Raw genomic sequence first — 24,428 nt, 5'->3', positions numbered from 1 at the left:
TTATCTATCCGGATGAAGAGTAGATAGAGAGCACCAGAGTAGCACCAGGCTAGCAGCTCACAAGGCCTGCAAGGGAGGTAAGACCGTAAGTAAAACGGTATGGGTAAAGTCCCGGTTCTGGAATAAACTATACTAAGAAGGAAATATTACAGGCCTTCTTATGTTGTATAAAAATAATTGTTTTGTTTTTATTTTCAATATTTATATATATATATTGATTAAAAATTACACAAATAAATAAATTTATTAGATTAAAAATTATAATATATATTTTTAATATTTTTTACAAAATTGTTTTATTTATTTTTCATTATGCCAAAATATGTAATTATAAACACACAAATTTACAAAATAAAAATAAAAATGTTTTCATATGTAAAAAGAAAATATAGTTTTTTACCAAAGTTTCATAAAAATAAATAAAACTTTTATTTTTAAAATTTAAAGAAACCATCCAATTTTCTGCTGCTAGAAAAAAAGAACAGTTTTTCTCTAACTTTTGGATTTACATATTATTATATGTAAATTATCTAACTCACATAGTGTAATACCCCAAAACTATTTTTTTATTTTTGTATTGGAATTTTTTTTGGATTTGATTTTATTTTAATAATTAATTTATTTTGTAATAATTATATGTTTAATTTAATTTAATTTAATAAAAATAAAAATAATAATAATGATAAAATTGGGTAAAATTATTTTTGGGAATTAATTGAAGATGATTTTGAGAAAAATGGATGAAAATTTGGATTCTGGAAGTGTTTTTGAAAAGAAAATCGAAAAATAACGGTTAAAATGCAATTTAAAAAAGATACGCCACGTCAGTAGCCTGGTCAGCAGTCCCAGCCAACCAGGACACGCCGCGTGGCAGGAACGCTGACGCGCGCACGGATGGCCTAGATCAAAAGCGCGCACGGACGGCCCAGATCTTACGCGCACGGACGGTGCAGATTGAATCACGTACGGACGGCCCAGATCGCATCGCGATGGACGGCCCAGATTTATTCTCATTTTAATCGCGATCAGACGTTTCAGATTAAATCGTGATGGACGGCTGAGATTAAAAGGAAAATGTTATAAATAACCTCACCCACACCCAACCCCAAACCCTAGCCGCCAGTACCCTCGCCGGAGAAGACGACACAGTCACCGGAGGAGCCGGCCGCCGCCACCCGCCGCCGCACCGGAGGATTTTTCGACCGTCAAACGAGGTAAAATTTCTCCCATTGGCTTGTTTTTCAATGCTAAATCCACCTGTGGCAAAATCGGAGCCAAACCACTGGCTAATCGGCCGGAAAACACTACCGAAGTCCAGCAGCGCCGACGCGGCTTTCCTCGATTTTTGCCTCCGATGAGGGCCTTCCCGGTTCCCGTTTGATGTAATTTTTACACCACTCTGATCACCATTCTTTTCTCTACAGGTTGACCGAAGCAAAACATCAAATCACGACTCACGCCGGAGAAGCCACCCGAGATCTCCGCTGCCGGTAAGTCTCGGTTTTTCGTAATTTTTTGGCCCACCGAGGGCCCTAGGGGTGCTTTATTGCAGGAATCAATGCGAGTTTGGTCGAATTTGACCGAAAACGACCAACTCGAGGCGGATCGTCGCCGCGGGCAGCAGCACCGTCGCCGAAGCACGGCGGAGCCGACGTGCCGGAGTTTTCGAGAATGGCCGAGTAGGCCCTAGGTCTTATTTTGAGTTTTTTCGGGACATGTGTAGGTACCAGAAGTGTATTTCAGTTCCTGGAGAAAAATTCAGGGAATTTAGGGATAGTTCGTAGGAGCAGTGAGAACCCGATTTTAGACTCCGAAACAAGTAAGGATTTCTCACCCTATTTCCTATCACGGTATTAAAGCTCAATAAATAATAAAACGGCATTTCATGAAATAATACATGTGTATAATTAATTAATGTTACTAATGAAGCCCGAATCTGATATATTTTTCGGTCAGTTGTTGTTTGATCTATTTTACAATTTTAAATGCAGTATGGTATTTGATGTGTTTATTCTATGGTTTCGTATGTATGAATCACGATTTTGTTTATTATGGTTTGAATTATTGTGAACTCGTTGTTGTCTTGTTTGGTGTTCATTACTGGTTTACGTGTTTATGTTTGATTGGATAATTGAGACCAAGAAAAATGAAAAAATGTATGTGAATTGATAAATGGATAATGTCGATAGCCCAACTAGATATCCTGGGAGATGGTGGACGGACCGGGTCCGTAAGGAACCCTACCGGAAACGTGGTCTCTCATATCGGACGGGGTATGGAGACCTTATGTGTTTTGGCGCCCATACCAGACGGAGTATGAAGATGGCCCGTTTCACCCTCATACCGTACGGGGTATTGAGGTTTATGTTTTTTTTGGCGCCCATACCAAACGGGGTATGAGGACGGCTCTGGAATCAAGTTATCAATGTGAATGGTTCACGTGTAGCGGGGACTCCCTATGGATCCCCATGGATACTAGTAGGCTGATAAAATAGGAAAATTGTTGTCTGATGATTGAAAAACGAGAGTATGATATGTGTTATGTTACAGAGTCTGCACGAATTTATGATGTTTATGATGTTATTGTGTTTCATAAATTGTCTTCATGAATCTCATCGAGGTAAGTGAACAGTAATAGTTTTTATTATTAAATGAGTTTGTTATAAATTATGCTCCATTTGTCGTTTTTGTTTTCTACCAACCTTTGCTCCTGTGGCAGTGAGATAGTGTGATATCTTTACTGGGTTAGTGTAGCTCATTCCTTACTTAATCATTTCAGATCAGGAGGACTTGATTCCCGAACCCGTCCCGCAGGAAGAAGGTGAGTAGATGACTAAGGACTTCATAGATTTATTTATAGCATTCATTACTAGTATTTATTTTAGTTGAGTTATTATTTCATACGTTTAATACATTTCGGTTATTGTGTAAAGGATATTAATCAAAATTATTATTTCGCTTCCGCACTTAGAACTTTTTAATACATATATTTTATTTTTATTTCTGGGGCTGCTACAGTTGGTATCAGAGCCGCGTTCCTCAGAGTCATCCCTTACACAATAATGCTTAGAGAAATACCCACTGATAAATCATTACTCAACCCTTCCTTGTGAAATGCAGGTGTAGAGAAATGAGGAGAGGAAGACCCCCACTAAACCAAGCAGCCCGGGATGATTCGCTTTAGGAAGATGTGGACAGAATATTTGAGATGCTGGAAAGGATCATTGTTGCCCAGCAAGGTTGAGATGAGAGAATGGAGTTACCTGAACCTCCCCCACTACCACAGGTTGAGCCACCGCTATAGCAAGCGGATCCCGAGCCTGCTCCACCAAAGTACCACCCGGCACCACCGTCGCAGTATGAACTGGTGCCCCAGCCACCGTGTTGGCCAGCACCGCCACAGTACAATCTGGTGCCCCCACTATATCAGCAGGTGCCACCAAAGGGCCCCCCAGTCTATCCCCAGCTGGGCCTAGTCCCTCTTCCACGGGACCTAGCTCCTTCCTTGATCAACCCAAGCTACATAGAGAGGTACAGGAGACTGAACCCTTCTACTTTTGCGGGGGATCCTCTTTCGAAGATGCCCAGTACTGGTTAGCGGAGATTGAGAGAGCTTTCAAGACCTTGGGGGTGGTTCCTGAGCAAAGAGCTGCCCTTGCTTCCTACATGCTAGTAGGGGAAGCAGGTCGTTGGTGGGAGCTCAAGCAGACCACCCTGCCTACACCAGCCACTTGGGAGCAGTTCTTAGCGGCCTTCCATACGGAGTATCTCCCTGAGCACATCCGACACCTAAAGGAGATGGAGTTTGTTCAGCTGGTTCAAGAAAACATGACGGTATCAGAATATGCTCGTAAGTTCCTAGAGTTGGGCTGATACTCCCCGAAGACATTGATGGATGAGGGCAGGAAGGCCAGGAGATTTCAGTGGGGCCTCCGTCTAGAGATCAAGCAACACTTATTGGTACTGGAGCTCAAGACATACTCAGCCATTCTAGCAAAGACGCAGATTGTGGAGAGGAGTTTCAACACCCGTCCTCAGTCAGCAGGGAGTCACCGACCCTCAGCTCTACCCTGCAGACCAGCACTTACTGCGCCGGTCCAACCAAATAAGAGGCCCAAACCAGTGATCCAGGCCCCTCCTCAGACTCCAAAGGCAACAGGTGGAAAGACCTGTCAGCACTGCGGCATGGATCACGATGACCGACCATGCTACTTCCTCAACAACACCTGTCGCATATATGTAGTGCCTAGCACTATACGAGAGAGTGCCCGAGAAACCAGAATCAAGGTAGATCTCCTATTCAGGGCAGGGTTTACAGCCTAACCCAATAGGATGCCGACGCCGACCCGGACGTGGTACAGGTTATGTACACTATTTGTGACCATATTGCTCATGTTTTATTTGACATTGGTGCATCGCATTCATTTGTTTCACATGTTTTTGCATCCAAACTTAATGTATCACCTGATAAACTTGATTCAATATTGTTTGTGTCTACTGCTGGGGGTGAAACACTCTTAGGGAAAGTTATCTACAGGGCTTGTGCCGTGGAGATAGCAAATAGGAAACTGAGTGAAGACCTAATAGGGTTAGACACAGGGGATTCTGATGTAATTTTAGGGATGAATTGGCTAGCGGTGTATCACGCCACCATAGATTGCTTTAATAATAAGATTGTATTCAATCCTCCTAATGAGGAGCTATTTACAAATTAATAAAATCATTTGATACTTATTCCTTGATGGCAAATTTCCTTAATTTTTAAGTACTTTAACCTTGCTATTTTCTCAAACTAGGCAAGCCCAAGAAGGAAACTTGTATCCAAGAGATTCCGGTAGTCCGAGATTTTTCAGATGTGTTTCCGGACGAACTGCCCGGATTGCCAGTGACAGGGAAGTTGAGTTCACTATAGACCTACAACCAGGCACCCAGCCTATTTCGGTTGTTCCTTACCGCATGAGCCGCGTTGAAATGGAAGAGCTAAGGAAACAGATCACTAAATTGCAAGACAGTAGTTTTATTAAACACAGTGTGTCTCCTTGGGGTGCCGGAGTCACGTTTGCCAGAAAGGGAGATGGAACGTTGAGACTGTGTATTGATTATAGAGGATTGAACATGGTCACAATCAAGAACAAATATTCCTTCCCTAAAATTGACGACCTCTTCGATCAGCTGTAGGGTGTGCAGGTCTTCTCCAAAATAGACCTGTGATTAGGTTACCATCAGGTGAAAATAAGAACTGAAGACATCCCCAAAACGGCCTTTCGAACCAGGTAAGGACACTATGAGTTCCTGGTCATGCCATTTGGGCTAACCAATGCCCCGGCCATCTTTATGGACCTGATGAACAGGGTCTTCAGAGAATTCTTGGATCAATTTGTTATTGTGTTTATCGATGACATCTTGGTATACTCAAAAAACAGAGAAGAGCATGCTCACCATCTAGCCCAAGTTTTGTAGGTCCTCAGAAAAAAGAAGCAATATGCAAAGTTGAGTAAGTGTGGATTCTGGCTTAAGCAGACCGTCTTTCTAGGACACATTATATTGAAGGAAGGAGTATGACTGAATCCCAAAAAGGTTAAAGCGGTACTTGGCTGGGAGAAGTTGACATCAATTAAGGAGATTCGTAGCTTCTTGGGGATGGTAGATTATTATCGCAGGTTCGTCGAATGATTCTCTAGTCTAGCGGCTCCCCTAACCCGGCTCACAAAGAAAAATGCCAAGTTTGAGTGGAATGAGAACTGTGAGAGAAGTTTTTCAGAATTAAAGGAGTGGCTGACCACTGCACCCGTACTGGCCTTACCGAGTGGATCGGGGGGATATACAGTTTATAGTGATGCCTCCTATCTAGGCCTGGGTTGTGTCCTGATGCAGCATGGGAAGGTCATAGCCTATGGGTTCAGACAGTTAAAGAATCATGAGAAGAATTACCCCACCCATGACTTGGAACTTGCCGCAATTATACACGCCTTGAAAACCTGGCGTCATTATTTATACGGAGAGACCTTTCAGATCTATACCGATCATAAAAATCTGAAGCACATATTCACTCAAAAGGATCTCAACATGCGTCAGATAAGGTGGATGGAACTCCTTAAAGACTATGATTGTGATATCTTGTATCATCCGAGTAAGGGCAACGTGGTGGCAGATGCCCTCAGCAGGAAAAGTGCAGGTATCTTAACCCACTTAATGGTTTCAGAACGCAGGCAAATTGGAGCCACACAACAGGTTCGGCTTCATGACCTGAAGAGAGTCGCATGTTTGGGCTGTCTGTCTGTCCCGCCTGAGTTAATACAAAGAATAAGGGAAGCCCAGTCAGTCGACCCCACCCTAGTAGCCCGTAAGAATGACGCAGAACAGAGAGCGAGCTCGGAATTCCAAGTCTCTGCTGATGGGTTACTCCGATTCCAAGACAGAGTGTGTGTCCCAAACGACAATGAATTAAAGAGAGACATCATGACAGAGTCCCACAGCTCGAAGTTTGCCAAGCATCCTAGAAGCACTAAAATATACCAAAGCATGCGACCCCGGTTTTGGTGGAATGGGATGAAGAGAGACATAGTCGACTTTGTATCCAAATGCTTAGTATGTCAGCAGGTCAAGGCAGAGCATCAGTGCCTAGGTGGGCTACTTCAGCCTTTACCGATCCCGGAGTAGAAGCGGGAATACATCACCATGGACTTCGTAACGGGATTACCCAAGGCACGTTTAGGACATGATGCCATCTGGGTAATTGTTGACCGGTTTACCAAATCTTCCCACTTCTTGGCCATCAGGATGACTGATCCCTTGGACAAGTTGAAAAGAATGTATATCCGAAAATAGTCAGATTGCATGGAGTCCCAATGACAGTGGTATCCGACAGGGACCCCAGGTTTACTTCTCGGTTTTAGAGTAGCTTTCAGCAAGCCATGGGAATAAACTATCTCTCAGTACTGCCTTCCATCCTCAGACTGATGGACAATCAGAAAGGACAATTCGTACACTTGAGGATATGCTCCAAGCTTGTGTCCTTGACTCTGAGGGTCATTGGGACGACCATCTATCCCTGATAGAGTTTGCCTACAACAACAGCTACCAAGCGAGTATCGGCATGACTCCGTATGAGACGTTATATGGGCGCCCATGCAGATCATCGATTTGTTGGGAGGAAGTGGGCGATACAAGATTATTTAGCCCGGAGTTGGTAGAGGCGACCACGTCTAAAATAGTTAAAATCAGAAAGAACATTCAGACGGCTCAGAGCAGGCATAAGAGTTATGCGGACACCCGGAGAAGAGATCTAACGTTTGAGAAAGCGATCGGGTGTTCCTTAAGGTCACTCATTTCAAGGAAATTAGTAGGTTCGGTCGGAGGGAAAAACTAAACCCCCAATTTATTGGACCTTTTAAAATCTTAGACAGGATTGGTACTGCTGCCTATAGACTAGCACTGCCTCCAGAGCTCTCCAAGGTCCACAATATGTTCCATGTGTCCATGCTACGCAAGTACAACCCGGACCCCTCTCATGTCTTGGCTCATGAACCGCTTCCACTCCGAGAGGACTTATCTTATGAGGAAGTACCAGTCGGTATCACGAACCGAAAGAGCAGAATACTCCGCAACCAAAAAATATCATTTATAAAGGTCGTGTGGCAGAACCACACGCCAAGGGAGGCTACTTGGGAGGTGGAATCAGACTTTAGAGCCCAATATCCCCATTTGTTCGATCAAGAGCAATAGGCAAATTTGGGAGACCAAATTTCTTTAAGGGGGGAGAGTTGTAACACCCCAAAACTATTTTTTTATTTTTTTATTAGAATTTTTTTTTATTTTATTTTAATAGTTAATTTATTTTGTAATAATTATATGTTTAATTTAATTTAATTTAATTTAATAGAAATAAAAATAATAATAATGATAAAATTTGGTAAAATTATTTTTGGAAATTAATTGAAAATGATTTTGGGAAAAATGGATGAAAATTTAGATTCTGGGGGTATTTTTGAAAAGAAAATCGAAAATCGGGGGTCAAAAAGTAATTTAAAAAAGATACGCCACATCAGCAGCCACGTCAGCAGTCCGGTCAGCAGCCCCAACCAACCAGGACACGCCGCGTGGCAGGAACGTTGACGCAGGAAGCCTCGCAGGATGGGACCACATGAGCGATCCGCGTGCGCGCGATCGGATTGCCCAGATTCGTTCCCGCGCGCACGGATGGCCCAGATCTCACGCGCACGGACATCCTAAATTTATTTTCATTTTAATCACGATTGGACGGCCCAGATTAAATCGTGATGGATGGCTGAGATTAAAAGGGGAAGGTTATAAATAACCTCACCCACACCCAACCCAAACCCTAGTCGCCAGTACCCTCGCTGGAGAAGACGACCCAGTCACCAGAAGAGCCGGCCGCCGCCACCCGCCGCAGCACCGAAGGATTTTTCGACTGCCAAACGAGGTAAAATTTCTCCCCTGGGCTCTTTTTTCGATGCTGAATCCACCTGTGGCCAAATTGGAGCCAAACCATCAACCAATCGGTCGGAAAACACCACCAAAGTCTAGCGGCGCCTGCTCCCATTTCGAGTCAAGAGATAGATAAATAGACACTTCCCCAACCACACCTTCTAGTACGCCTACCTTGTTACGACTTCACTCTAGTCACTAGCCCTACCCCTCGATTTTTGCCTCCGATGAGGCCCTTCTCGGTTCCCGTTTGATTTAACTTTTACACCACTGTGATCACCATTCTTTTCTCTACAGGTTGACTGGAGCAAAACATCAAATCGCGACTCGCGCCGGAAAAGCCACCTCACCCGAGAGCTTCGCCGCTGGTAAGTCTCGATTTTTCGTGATTTTTTTGGCCCACCGAGGGCCCTAGGGGTGCTTTATTGCAGGAATCAATACGAGTTTGGCCGAAAATGGCCAACCCAAGGCGGATCGCCGCCGTGCCGGAGTTTTCGAGAATGGCCAAATAGGCCCTAGGCCTGATTTTGAATTTTTTTGGGACATGTGTAGGTAACGGAAGTGTATTTCAGTTCCCAAAAAAAAATTCAGGGAATTTAGGGACAGCCCGTAGACGCGGTGAGAACCCGATTTCAGACTCCTAAATAAGTAAGGATTTTTCACCCTATTTCCTATCACGGTATTAAAGTTCAATAAATAATAAAACGGCATTTCATGAAATAATACATGTGTATAATTAATTAAGGTTACTAATGGAGCCCGAATCTGATGTATTTTTCGGTCAGTTATTGTTTGATCTATTTTACAGTTTTAAATGCAATATGGTATTTGATGTATTTATTCTATGGTTTTGTATACATAAATCACGGTTTCGTTTATTATGGTTTGAATTATTGAGAACCTGTTATTGTCTTGTTTGGTGTTCATTACTGGTTTACGTGTTTATTTTTGATTGGATAATTGAGACAAAAAAAGTTGGAAAAAGGTATGTGAATTGATAAATGGATAATGTCGACAGCCCAACTAGATATCTTGAGAGATGGTGGACGGACCGGGTCCGTAGGGAACCCTACCGGGAACGTGGTCTCTCATATCGGACGAAGTATGGAGACCTTATGTGTTTTGGCACCCATACCGGACGGAGTATGGAGACGGCTCGTTTCACCCTCATACCGTACGGGGTATTGAGGTTTATGTTTTTTTTTTTGCGCCCATACCGGACGGGGTATGGGGACGGCCCTGGAATCAAGTTATCAATGTGAATAATTCACGTGTAGCGGGGACTCCCTATGGATCCCCATGGATACTAGTAGGCTGATAAAAGAAGAAAATTATTGTCTGATGATTGAAAAACGAGAGTATGATATGTGTTATGTTACAGAGTCTGTACGATTTTATGATGTTTATGATGTTATTGTGTTTCATAAATTATCTTCATGAATCTCACCGAGGTAAGTGGACAGTAAAAGTTTTTATTATTAAATGAGTTTATTATAAATTATGCTCTATTTGTCGTTTTTGTTTTCTACCAACCTTTACTCCTTTAGCAATAAGATAGTGTGATGTCTTTGCTGGGGTAGTGTAGCTCATTCCTTACTTAACCATTTCAGATCAGGAGGTCTTGGTTCCCGAGCCCGTCCCACAGGAAGACGGCGAGTAGATGACTAAGGACTTCATAAATTTATTTATAGCATTCATTACTAGTATTTACGTTAGTTGGGTTATTCTTTCATACGTTTAATACGTTTCAGTTATTGTGTAAGAGATATTAATCAAAATTTTTATTTCGCTTCCGCACTTATAACTTTTTAATATATACATTTCATTTTTATTTCTGGGGCCGCTACACATAGTACAATATCTTCTTCTTATTATAGAATTAATTATTTGAATTTAAATTATATTCTTTATATTATTTTTAAAAAGATTACTTATCAATAAAATTATAGAGTTACATATCAAATGTCTTTCAAATTACAACTTAAAGATGATATCTTTAAAGTCATTAGGGATAATTTTTTAATTGTCTTTCTTCAAGATTGATGAGAACTTATAATGAATATAAAACTCCTAAAACCCAAAAAAGAATATACAATTATTAGATTCATGCATGTGTGTGTATATATATATACAAGAAAAAAGCACCTAAACAAGTCTCTAAAAGCTTAGAAGTACATATATTCACCACTTTTTCAAGTAACCAATCCTTTTTCTTTTCTTGAATTTTTCATTTTAAAGATCCTACCTTTCTAAAGCGAATATTCTAAATCTAACCAACTTCAGTATGATATATATATATATATATATATATATATATATATATATATATATATATATATATAATGGCTTAATTACATATATTACTTCATGCTTTCCTTTTTTAAACCAAATTCAGCCATTACAATCATAACGATCATAAGATAAGTCTAACATTTGTGGAAGGTAAAAAATTGAGAATTCTACTTGAATTTAGATTTTTCTACCCAATCTTTCTCAATTTTGCAAAAATCCCAAGCATTTACCTCCAGTCGGCCCTAAGCCATGCATCATAACTGGCATGATGCATCATAAAAGGCAAAGGAGCTTCTCCTAAATCCTAACTTACAATTACTTATGTTTGGAACACATCTAAAACTTTAGAAAAATGTATTTACAAATCTAACTTCAATTAAATTTCTAACAAATTGTTCCAATTCTCTATAAAATTTTACATGCGCTCAATTTTTATTTTTTAAGGATTTCACCATCTTCTAATTGAAATAATGACTATACAAACAAATTCCACATATATTTCTACTTAGTAAGTTCTCTTTGCTGTATGTGGTGCTCTACTTCCTGTATGAGAATTAAGATTCAAATTCATTCTGAAGCTTTTCTTGAGGTTTGGTCTTTGCTGCAAGTACAACATCATCAAGAAATCCTCTCTGTGGAAATTCTTCAGGCACAAGACTCTGATAAATTTCAAATTGTTCCGCAGCTTTCTTCTTCTTATCCAGTAAGCTATAGATGATTCCCTGCATTAAATTTCAATATCAAAACATTTTCTTTATTTCTTTCCTTGTAACTTCTAATTGCAGTCATAACCCTTGTTTTTGCCTTCTTATTTTCTACTTATATATAATTTATGCATAAAAATATACAAGCAGTTGAAAATGAAAGTAAGATTTGGAAAATGACGGCATTCGAGTTCAATAACCCACTTTGCATCTCTTTGGGCTAAAAGAGCTCATGGATATTTCAGCATGTCTCTATGGCTACATTTTGCAAAGAAATTCAGTAATTTTTGTACTGATTTCTTGGTCTTTTGTTTAAAAAATATCTTTCTTTTTTGTTTAGGAGGATCCATTTACATGTACCTTTCTTCTCCCGATAGAATCTCCTTTCTCTGATAAAAAAAAATGGCATAATCTAGAAAATGAGTTATTTCCAAATTGATGGCATATGAGTTCAATAACCCACTTGGCATCTCTTTGGGCAAAAAGAGCTCATGGATATTTCAGCATGTTTCTATGGCTACATTGTGCATAGAAATTCAGTAATTTTTGTACTGATTTCTTGGTCTTTTGTTTTAAAAATATCTTTCTTTTTTTGTTTAGGAGGATCCATTTACATGTACCTTTCTTCTCCTGATAGAACCTCCTTTCTCTGATAAAAAAAAATGGCATAATCTAGAAAATGAGGAGTTATTTCCAAATTGATGGCATATGAGTTTAATAATCCACTTGACATCTCTTTGGGCTAAAAGAGCTCATGGATATTTCAGCATGTCTCTATGGCTACATTTTGCAAAGAAATGCAGTAATTTTTGTGCTGATTTCTTGGTCTTTTGTTTAAAATTTTTTTTTTTTTTTTGTTTAGGAGGATCCATTTACATGTACCTTTCTTCTCCCTATAGAATCTCCTTTCTCTGATTAAAAAAAAAAAATGGCATAATCTAGAAAATGAGGAGTTATTTCCAAATTGATGTCATATTTTCAATATTATTTTCAAATCTTATTTCAGTTTCAATAATGATATAGGTTTTTATGTACCAAGTAAATACAAATTTAGAAAATAAAAAATAAAAAAAAATGTTTTCTACAATTAAATGACACTTAATTTCCCAAAATAAACATATCAAAAGCCATTGGTACGTTTATTACAAGAAATTAATATATATATATATATGTAGTATTTGAATCTTAAATAAATTATTGCAGGCACCAATTTTACCCAAGAGCATTCTATGTTAAGGTAGCTAGTAATCAGAGATTAAGCTGCAGCAAGCATGTAGCATAAGCAAGCATACCTGGCAAAGATAAGGCCGGAAATCTCGAGGGTTTTCATTTACTAGATCTTGGAACTTCTTCAAACCTTCTTCCAACTCCCCCTGAAAGTCATACAAGTACTCATATATCAGGGATAGAAGAATCCTGAGGCTTCTCATTCTTAATTTTGTTAAAAGTCTCACCCACATACTTATGCATTAAAAAAGATATTCATTAAATGTATACACACACATATATATATATAAACACATGCCATAAAACTACACAAACACATTGGATTTTAGACCTGGTGCAGTTCTAAACAAGTAAGAGTTGAGTACATTAACAAACAACAAAAGTAAAGATGGATTTGAGGACATGAGAAGTTGGCAATGATAATAAGGAACCTTTACTACATGCATTTGTGCAATCAAAATCTTTATGCTTCTCTCCTCAGTTTTTCTCTTCTTATGCTGAGCAACATTTAGAGCCTTATTCAGCATCTCAAAGACAGCTGGTCCTTCATGATTTTTGTGCATGACCATTGCTAAACCCTGGAGAAGGTGCCCAAGAGAGTTTCAGGAGACAGTTTTATTAATGCATCGGTACTAAAGGGCTCAGAAAACAGTATCAAAATGAGTAAAGATCAGTAATTAAGTGGATAATTAAGCAATCTTTTTTTTAAAGCTGCACTCGAGGAGCTTGACACTAGCGTTATATTGCAAATTTGCAACGAAAGAATTCAATAAATTAAGACTAAACTTTGTAGTCCACATGCTACAATGACCAGTTAATTGAAAATCAGCAATTAAGAGCATCGAAAAACAAGGAATAGCACTTTTTACGATCCTTGGGAAATCTTCACTTCTACTTTCTCCTTATGATTATGAGAGTAAAGAGTATTCCATAGTTTGGAGGATGGCTATTTTTGCAGTTCTTTGGATATATATTAGGAGAGACATGCTAGAAATTTTTAAGCATCATTCCTATTATGTTTCTTAAGTTTGTTCAAATTCTTTCTTTCGAAAAAAAAGTTTGTTCAAATTCTAATTTTACAAAATAGAAGGCAGGGTACAAAATCAATATGATGGCATTTTAAATGAAAATGGCATTTTAGTTCCAAATCAAGTCCATGTTGAACTCAAACTGTGGGCTTTTTATTCCTTCTTGAGAGGTGGAAATACAAAATTCATTATTATGGAATTAAATATATGAATATAGTTGATTTAGCTGTACACTAGATGTGTAAATAAGTAACTTCTACATATTAAATAACTAAATCTAGAAATTGAATAAGAATAGAATAGGTGTTAACCAAATGCAACATTACATACTTGTGGGATGGGATCATATGCTTAGCTTCTCCTGGGGGAAAGGTGCATGGTTTCTGTAGCGGCATTCCTGATGCGGAAGACCAATTATAATGGAATTTTTAGCATTAGAAAGTGTTTTATTATGTTTATGCAATTTTTGTATATTCTTGCATTATATTGCCCATTTAGTGACATATATAAGCTAACAAGGAATTTTACCTAGATTTATGAGTTATTTTGTAACTCTCAGTTCATTTTCTTTAGGCTAAGATGGCATCTTACTAGAGGTAGAATGTTATAGAACCTTATTTTGTATTGGTCCTTTAGGCAATGGGGTTTGAATGACTCAGAGAAGGTGACCACCACAACGTACCAACTTTTGCCTTCTAATGGGTCTAGAGATGGTGACCAAAGGAGGAACCAAACTTCAGTTGCCAACTTGTTAAGATGTCAACTTGGCCTTCTCATAGATCTAGAGATGGTGGCTAAAAAAAGATGACAACCATAAGTTAATTTGTCCCACCTATGGTAACAATATCTAGTGGCCGAATTGTCTAGTCACCAAGAGTGCTACTGTCTGATCCTTGTCTCTCACCTATATAAAGAGATTGGATGTAATGAGAATGAAAATGGTTATTGGAATAGAATTGAAGAATTCCTTTCTCTATATTATGGTTTCTCTCCCTTTTTTAACCCACTTTGTTTCCTTTCCTCCCCATTTTTCCCTCCATTATTCCCTCATCTTTCTCTTTTTTCTCTTCCCCTCTTAATCTCTTCTTATTCTATCTTAAACTTGTTGAAACAGTGCTGTCCATTACTTATTTACTAGTGATTCTGAAATTGTCAAAGTATGCTCTACATCAATTCTTTTGAACAATTCAAAGGGATTGAGCTGCCATTTCGTATTGATGTTGTTTTCATTCAATAATCTTTCTTTTGCTTCTTATGCTTGTTCCTTAATGTTTCTGTTACTTTGAAGGATAGTGTATCCTCCTTTGTGTTGTGTCGCCTCTTTCCTTATCTAACATATTTCTTTTCTCATTGCCAACAAGATTCTCATTGCATACAAGAAAAGCAACTAAATTCTTAGAGGATGTTACTGAGCCAAACTGAAAAAGATACAGAGGACCATCAAAAATTATGTATTAACTACTTTTGGCAGAAAAAGCATTCTCCATAACATGGTCTACTATTTATCCAAGTGATATTAGAATCCTTGACTACACAACAGATATCAGAACTAGATAGCAACTGCGACAGCTTCATACATTGCCATGACCAGTTTTAACAGAAATGCTAAAAGCTATCTAAAAAAGTCTACAATTTGTGATAGGTACTCAGCAATTGACGAGAAGACTGCCCATTCAGGGTAGCTACAAGATTTTCTCATTCAAGTGAAACAAAAAGTTGATGTAAAACATAGTACTTGGAAGCTGACGAACAAGAACCCCAGAAGATAAATTTGTCCTTTGAAACAACAAACAACCAAAAACACTAGGAAATGATGTTTCAGAATATAAAAGACTAGGAGACCTTCTCAAGCAGTATGAGATGATTTATCATGCTTATTATCAGTAATTTCTTTCTGTAACATTGAATTAAGCTTCACCAATCTGGCTTTATTCAAACCCGAAAAGACTTTACCTACAGATAGAAGGATAAAATTTGTACTTATGTACTGAATTCTTAGCACCCAAACCGAGGCCAACCACGGAGAGAAATATAATATCACTAGAATGTAACTGAGTGACTTCAGATATCTCCTCCACCTTTCATCTTCAGTCTAAAATGTTGCGCTTATGAGAGAGTATTCATATTCTGTCTAAAAAAAATTACCATGTCTAAAAAATATAAATAATGCTGCCAAAAAAAATGAAAATGAAACAAAATCCAAAACGTCAAGAAAGAAGTCATACGTGCAAGGCTCTAAGCAAAAGAGGCCTGCTCTCCAGAATCTCATTGAACAATCTTTTGGCCTTGCTAATTTGTCCCATCATTTCGTAAGAAAGCGCCTGCAAAAGCCTCCATTCCACCTCCTCTGGGTCTACGTCGATTAGCCTCTCCACATACTCCACAGCTTCCTTTGTCTTTCCTCTCCTCATCTTCCCGTACAAAATCACCTTCAGTGCCTCGAGATTCCTAGGTTCTCTTTCCAAAATCTTCTCAAACATCACCTCATTCTCACTTTTCTCCTCCTTCTTACTCTGGTTTTCTTCTGAACTTGCACCAGAACTTCTAATTTGTGCATGTAACGCCATACTTGGCTTAGTATTAAACAACCCCATGAAAATGATTGACCAAACAAGGACCATAACTACTTTCTCCGATAAAATATTCACGAAACTTCGCTGCTGTAAGAGAAAAGAGCTTAGACGTGACAAATTAGATTTTGGTGTGAATCCAATGTGTGATTGGGTAAGTTGTACGGAAGCAATCTGACGTTTGCTTCGTTGAAATGGCAATGCGTGTTGTTTGGGCATGTTGGGTGGACTGGTTAATGGGGGGTTTAGGGATTTGCGGGGGTTATGATTTAGGAATTCTGATTTCTGAAATTCTTTTTGAGAAACCAAAACGAAACTTCTCAACGAACCCATTTGAATAATGATCAAAAACCGTGAAAGGTAAGATTTCTGTAACGAGATTGCTCACTGACAGACAAGTGACCAGCAAGAGACATTACATTTTCCAGGAGGCATCAGGTTTCTAGTGCAGAGATGGAGAAAGAAATGATTATGTCTAAGTCCGACAGTCGGAGCTCAATTTCAAAATGCAAGATGCAAAACGATGTCGTAGGGAAAGGATTATCAAAACAAAAGCCAACCCAACTGAGTTCTTTCTTCCCAAGCAGGAGTCTCTCTATTTTTTAAATGGATAAATTACGAAAATACAAATAAAAAAAATGTCACTTTACAAAGATATACTTAAAATTTGTTATTTAAATCCACAAATTATTAATTTACTAATTTTAAATTTTACTTTATTTTAAATTAAACAGTTGTTATTTAATATTTTAACTATTCATAGTGTTACATTTAGATTCTATAAAAAAAATCTCATTACAATTTAATCTTTAAATATAAAGTTTTCATAGAAAATAACAAAAAAAAAAATTGTTTGGCCTATAAATTATTTTAATGAATTTTTAAAAATTATATAACTAAATATTAATCTTAATAAAATAATTAAAAGTATCTCACTTAAGCAATAAATATGATAATAATATATCTTACAAAAAAAAAATATGCAATAATTATTTTTTTAATTCTCATTCCTAAATATAAATATTACGATTATTTAATTCAACTAAAAAGTTTTGTATAATTTTCTTTTTATATTATCACTCAACTTAGACTACCTTCAATAATTTAAAAAATTCTTAACGGTAGGTATTTGTTATTTTTTACATAATTTGTTCTCTTAGTTGAGATGTTTCTTCTGTAATTTCAGTGTATCTTCACATTTTTTTTAAGTAAATATTGTTTTTTTTTATCAACTAACATATTAAGTTGAATATGCTTCTTTAATAAGCAGTTTTGGATTTATAGTTGATAATAATCGTTTATATAATTTCATGTCTCATGCTGAAATCTATAATACTAGAGAATCTATTTTTTATTAGGTTTTCGGGCATGTTATTAAAACCTTGATGAGGGAGAAGGAATATTTCCACATTCAAGGCAATCTCTTTTTTCTCAATCTTAAAGGATAGTAGGTTTTTTTTTTTTTTTGTCTTTAATTTTTGGCTTCTCTTTAATAAGGAATTAATAAGTTTGTTATCTTAGGCAAGATGCTGACCATAAGAAACATGAAGTTTTGAACATAGTTAAAAAGGATTAAGTTCTCTACCTATTATTAATGCTATGGTCTCTATTTCTTTCTAGAAACTAAGTATTTTTAGTATAATATAGTGAAATGTGTTAGATATTGTTGAAAAAATTCTTCATTTTTTTTTTTACATTGGCTATAATGACATATATTTTTTATTTCTTCTACTACTAATAAAATTATCTAAAATTAATTAGTTCATGAGAAAAAATTATTATCAAATATAATTTTGAAGTAGCTACATAAATTTCACATATTATTACGTATAGAGTATTATGAATTAATATTTTATATTTGATTGGTCAGTATGATGTTTTGGGTCACTTGACCCACATATGAATTCTGGGGAAGATAGATCGAATATTTATTTCTTGTAATAAATGTATGTCTTTTAGAATTGTATGATAGATTATATCTCAATCGTTGATCTACCAGTTACCTAATAAGCTTGTCCAACTCTTCCAATGAGAAATTATTTATGTGTTTAGTTGGCACCATTACCGGCGGCGGTGCTCTCAGGTGCGGCGGCTCTCCGGCGAGATTCGTGTTTTGGTGATTTGGCTCCGATCAACCTGTAGAGAAGAGAATGGTGATCACGGTGATATAAAAATTGTATCAAACGGAGGCCGGGAAGGGCCTCATCAGAGGCAAAAATCGAGGAGGGGCGCGGCAACGCCGTTGGGTTTCGGCCATGTTTTTCGGCCGTTTGGCCAGGATTTTGGCTCCGATTTGGCCATAGGGGAACTCAGCATTGAAAAACTAGTCGGGGGTATGAAATTTACCTCGATCGACGGTCGAAAAACTCCCCGGTGTGGCGGTGGGTGGCGGCGGCCGACTCCTCCGGCGTCTGGTTCGTCTTCTCCGGCGAGGGCAGGCGGCTAGGGTTTTTGTGGTCAGGTGTGGGGGTTTTATTTATACCATTTTGCCTTTTAATCACAGCTGTCCATTTTGATTAAATCTGGGCCGTTCGTACTTGATTGAATCTGGGCCGTCCGTGTGCACGCTTGATCTGGGCCGTCCGTGCTCGCGGGGACGCATCTGGGCTGTCCGATCGCGCGCACGCGGATCGCCCACGTGGCTCGTTCCCGGGTCGACGTGATCTTGCCACGCGGCAGGTCCTGGTTGGCCAGGGCTGCTGATTGGGCCGCTGACGTGGCTACTGACGTGGCGCTGACGGGGCACAATTTTTCTAAATTGCGTTTTGACCCCCGGTTTCTGATTTTCTTTTCAAAAATACCCCCAGAATCCTAATTTTCACCACTTTTTTTCAAAATCAATTTCAATTAAATCCAAATAATATTTTTACCCAATTTTATCATTATTATTATTATTATTATTATTAAAAAAATTAAATTATATTAAATTAATCAATTAAAATAATAAAATTATAAAATAAACTAAATAAAAATAATAATAATAATAATAATAAAAATTAAAAAATTAGTGGGCGTTACAACTCTCCCCCCCTTAAAGAAATTTGGTCCCCCAAATTTGCCTCTTACTCTTGGTCGAACAAATGGCGATACTGGGCTCTAAATTCTGATTCCAGTTCCCAAGTAGCCTCCCTGGGCGTGTGGTTTTGCCACACGACCTTTACAAATGATATTTCCCGGTTACGGAGTATTTTGCTCTCTCGGTCCGTGATACCGACCGGTACTTCTTCATAAGACAAGTCCTCTTGGAGTGGAAGCGGTTCATGAGCCAAGACATGAGAAGGGTCTGGGTTGTACTTACGTAGCATAGATACGTGAAACACGTTGTGAACTCGGGAGAGCTCGGGAGGCAGTGCTAGTCTGTAGGCAGCAGTACCAATCTTATCTAAGATTTCAAAGGGTCTAATATATCGGGGGTTTAATTTTCTCCTCCTGCCGAACCTACTAATTTCCTTGAAAGGAGTGACCTTAAGAAACACACGGTCGCCTTTCTCAAACGCTAGGTCTCTCCTCCGGATATATGCATAACTCTTCTGCCTACTCTGAGCTGTCTGAATGTTCTTCTTGATTTTAACTATCTTGGACGTGGTCTCCTCTACCAACTCTGGGCCGAACAATCTTCTATCGCCCACTTCCTCCCAACAAATCGGTGACCTGCACGGGCGCCCATATAGCGCCTCATATGGAGCCATGCCGATACTTGCTTGGTAGCTGTTGTTGTAGGCAAACTCTATCAGGGGTAGATGGTCGTCCCAATGGCCCCCGGAGTCAAGGACATAAGCTCGGAGCATATCCTCAAGCGTACGAATTGTCCTCTCTGATTGTCCATCAGTCTGGGGGTGGAAGGCAGTACTAAGAGACAGCTTTGTTCCCATAGCTTGCTGGAAGCTACTCAAAAACCGAGAGGTGAACCTGGGATCCCTGTCGGACACTACTGTTACTGGAACCCCATGCAATCTGACTATCTCTCGGATATATATCCTTGCCAACTTGTCCAATGAATCGGTCATCCTGATGGCTAGGAAGTGGGAAGACTTGGTAAGTCGGTCAACGATTACCCATATGGCATCGTGTCCTGAACGCGCCTTGGGTAGCCCCGATACGAAGTCCATGGTGATATGTTCCTACTTCCATTCCGGGATCGGTAAAGGCTGAAGTAACCCACCTGGGCACTGATGCTCTACCTTGACCTGCTGACATACCAAACATTTAGATACAAAGTCAGTTATGTCTTTCTTCATCCCATGCCACCAAAACCGGGGTCGCATGCTTTGGTACATTTTGGTGCTTCCTGGATGCATGGCAAACTTCGAGCCATGGGACTCTGTCATGATGTCCCTTTTTAACTCACTGTCATTTGGGACACACATCCTGTCTTGGAAACGAAGTAGTCCATTGGCAGATATTTGGAATTCTGAGTTCCCTCCCTGTTCTGCATCCTTCTTGCGGGCTACCAGGGCGGGGTCAACTGTTTGGGCTTCCCTTATCCTCTGAATTAACTCGGGCTGGACTGTCAGGCGGCCCAAACATGTGACTCTCTTCAGATCATGAAGTCGAACCTGTTGTGTGGCCCCAATTGGTCTGCATTCTGAAACTATCAAATGGGCTAAGATACCTGCACTTTTCCTGCTGAGGGCATCTGCTACCACGTTGCCCTTACCCGGATGGTATAAGATGTCATAATCATAGTCCTTAAGGAGTTCCATCCACCTTCTCTGACGCATGTTGAGATCCTTCTGAGTGAATGTGTTTCAAACTCTTGTCATCGGTATAGATCTGAAAGGTCTCTCCGTACAAATAATGGCGCCAGGTTTTCAAGGCATGAATGATTGCGGCAAGTTCCAAGTCATGGGTGGGATAGTTCTTCTCATGATTCTTTAACTGTCTGGACCCGTATGCTATAACCTTTCCATGTTGCATCAGGACACAACCCAGACCCAGATAGGAGGCATCACTATAAACTGTATATCCTCCCGATCCACTCGGTATGGCTAGCACAGGTGCAGTGGTCAGCCGCTTCTTTAATTCTGAAAAACTTCTTTCGCAGTCTTCATTCCACTCGAACTTGGCATTCTTCTTGGTGAGTCGGGTTAGAGGAGCTGCTAGATTGGAGAATCCTTCAACGAACCTGCGGTAATAACCTGCCATTCCCAGGAAGCTACGGATTTCCTTAACTGATGTCAGTTTCTCCCAACCAAGTACCGCTTCAACCTTTTCAGGATTCACTGATACCCCTTCCTTCGATATGATGTGTCCTAGGAAGGCAGTTTGCTCAAGCCAGAATCCACACTTACTCAGCTTCGCATATAGCCTCTTGTTTCTAAGGACTTGCAAAACTTGGGCCAGATGGTGAACATGCTCTTCTCTGTTTTTTGAGTAGACTAAGATATCATCGATGAACACGATGACAAACTGATCCAAGAACTCTCTGAAAACTCTGTTCATCAGATCCATAAAGATTGTCGGGGCATTGATTAGCCCGAATGGCATGACCAGGAACTCATAGTGTCCGTACCTGGTTCGGAAGGCCGTCTTGGGGATGTCTTCTGTTCTTATCTTTACCTGATGGTAGATCTATTTTAGAAAAGACCTGTGCACCCTGCAATTGATCGAAAAGGTCATCAATCCAGGAAAGAGGATATTTGTTCTTAATTGTTACCTTGTTTATCCCTCTGTAATCAATGCACAGTCTCAACATCCCATCTCCCTTCCTTGTAAAAGTAACTCCGGCACCCCAAGGGGAAACGCTGTGTCTAATGAAACCACTGTCTTGTAACTCAGTGATCTGTTTCCTTAGTTCTTCCATCTCAATGCGGCTCATTCGGTAAGGAGCAACCGAGATGGGCTGGGTACCTGGCTGTAAGTCTATGGTGAACTCGACCTCTCTGTCCACTAGTAGACCGGGCAGTTCATCCAAAAATAAGTCTGAAAAGTCTCGGACTACTGGAATCTCTTGGATACAAACTTCCTTCTTGGGCTTACCTAGTTAGAGGAAATACAAGATTAAGGCACTGGGAATTAAGGAAACTTGCCATCAGAGAAAATCAGTACTAAATAATTTTATTAACTTGTAAATGGCTCCTCGTTGGGAGGATTAAATACAATCTTTTTGTTAAAGCAGTCTATGGTGGCGTGATACGCCGCTAGCCAATCCATTCCTAGGATTACATCAAAATCCCCCGTGTCTAACCCTATCAGGTCTACCCTCAGTTTCCTATCTGCTATCTCCACGGCACATGCCCTGTAGATAATGTAACGGCCCCGGAAATTTAAAATGAAATGTATATTAAAAATATCAAATGCGGAAGCGAAGTCAAAAATTCGATTAACATCCCTTACACTAAAACCAAAAACGTGCTCACAATATAAAAGATCAAACTACCTAAAGGAGAAACTTGAAAGTAAAAGCTACGAATATGACTATGGAGTCTTTAGGCGTCCCCTTCGTCGTCCTCCTGCGGAACCGGCTCGAGAACAATGTCTTCCTGATCTGAAATGATTAAATAAGGAATGAACTACACTAGCCCAGTAAAGACATCACGATATCTCACCGTCACGGAGGTAAAGGTGGGTAGAAAACACAAAAAGACCAATGGAGCATAATTTACAACAAATCCTTTTATCAATAATAAAACTTTTACCATTCACTTACCTCGGTGAAATTCATAAAAACAATATACGAAAGCAATAACATCATCATCATCATGAAATCATATATAAACTGTACAACATAATACTTATCAAGCCTTTCGTAATTCAATCGTTACACAACATATTTTCCTCATTTACCAACCCATTAGTATCCATGGGGATCCATAGGGGTCCCGCTATCCGTTAACCCTTAACACTTGAAATCATATTCCAGGGCCGTCCCCATACCCCGTCCGGTATGGGCGCCAAAACTATAAACCTCATTACCTTATCCGGTATGAGGGTGAAACGGGCCGTCCCCATACCCCGTCCGGTATGGGCGCCAAAACACATAAGATCTCCATACCCCGTCCGGTATGGGAGACCACAATCCCAGTAGGATTCCCTACGGACCCGGTCCGTCCACCATCTCCCAGGATATCTAGTCAGGCTGACCACATTATACAATTATCCATTTACATAATCTTTCATTCTCCTTTCCCTCAGTCAGCATTATCAATCCACATGCAAACAAGCGAAACGGTAATTTATGCCAAACAGACAACATACAACATCAATACCCCAGTCATTCAATCTATAATCAGTAAAACAGTAAAATATGCACACGAAACTGTAAAATGAAAACATCAAACCTCATACTGCATTTAAAACTGTAAACAGGCCAAATAACAGTTAACCGACAAACACACTAGACTCGGGCTCCATTAGCGACCTTAAGCAATTTCACACATTCGTTGATTCATGAAATATCGTTTTATCATTTATTGAACTTTAATACCGTGATAGAAAATAGGGTGAGGGGTCCTTACTTGTTTCGGGGTCCGAACACGGCTTCACAGTGTGCCTACAGGCTGTCCCTAATTTTTCTTGAATTTTTTCTAGGGAACTGAAATGTACTACTGGTACCTGCACGTGTTCCAAAAAATCCCAAATTAGGCCCAAGGCCCCTTTCGGCCAATATCGCAATTCCGGCATGGCGGCTCCGCCGTGCTCCGGCGGCGGCGATTCGCATCGGTTTGGCCGTTTTCGGCCGTTTCTGGCCGAATTCGGCCACACTTGCATCGATTCTTGCGATTAAACAACTCTAGGGCCCTCGGGGGGCCAAAAAATTACGGAAAACCGAAGCTTACCGGCGGCGGTGCTCTCGGGTGCGGCGACTCTCCGGTGAAGTTCGTGTTTTGGTGATTCGGCTCTGATCAACCTGTAGAGAAAAGAATGGTGATCACGGTGATATAAAAATTGCATTAAACGGAGGCCGGGAAAGGCCTCATCGGAGGCAAAAACCGAGGAGGGGCTCGGCGGCGCCGCTGGGTTTTGACCATGTTTTTCGGCCGTTTGGCCGGGATTTTGGCTCCGATTTTGTCACAGGGGAAATCAGCATGGAAAAACGAGTCGGGAGTATGAAATTTACCTCGATCGGCGGTCGAAAATCCCTCCGGTGCGGCGGCCGGCTTCTGGTTTGTCTTCTAAGGTGAGGGCAGGCGGCTAGGGTTTTGTGATCTGGTGTGGGG

The 24,428-nt window shown here is 39.7% G+C and overlaps 2 protein-coding genes across 10 annotated transcripts in view; both read right to left on the bottom strand.

Annotated features, from left to right (window-relative positions):
• The window catches only part of SAMC1 (S-adenosylmethionine carrier 1), a 46,241-nt gene extending 46,083 nt beyond the window's left edge, over positions 1-158 (bottom strand). For 5 of the 9 annotated variants that reach the window (XM_022039773.2, XM_022039778.2, XM_022039779.2 and 2 more), the window contains exon 1: positions 35-158. The gene's annotated coding sequence lies outside the window, so the exon portion shown is untranslated. The remainder of the gene's footprint in view (positions 1-34) is intronic. The other 4 variants (XM_022039781.2, XM_022039776.2, XM_088222955.1 and 1 more) reach the window with 4 other exon arrangements.
• A 10,937-nt stretch (positions 159-11,095) lies between these two features.
• Positions 11,096-16,808, bottom strand: LOC110812927 (Tetratricopeptide repeat (TPR)-like superfamily protein). The gene is made up of 4 exons (XM_022039850.2): positions 15,925-16,808; positions 13,103-13,249; positions 12,737-12,817; positions 11,096-11,462 (listed from the first exon to the last, which is right to left on the bottom strand). Exons 1-4 carry the CDS (start codon positions 16,600-16,602, stop codon positions 11,295-11,297), a joined length of 1,074 nt encoding a protein of 357 aa, XP_021895542.1. The 5' UTR covers positions 16,603-16,808; the 3' UTR covers positions 11,096-11,294.
• Positions 16,809-24,428: the final 7,620 nt, after the last annotated feature.

Source organism: Carica papaya, chromosome 6 (genome assembly GCF_054855325.1).
Source record: "Carica papaya isolate Zhongbai chromosome 6, ASM5485532v1, whole genome shotgun sequence".
NCBI lineage: Eukaryota > Viridiplantae > Streptophyta > Magnoliopsida > Brassicales > Caricaceae > Carica > Carica papaya.
This window is presented reverse-complemented; position numbering and strand designations above follow the sequence as displayed.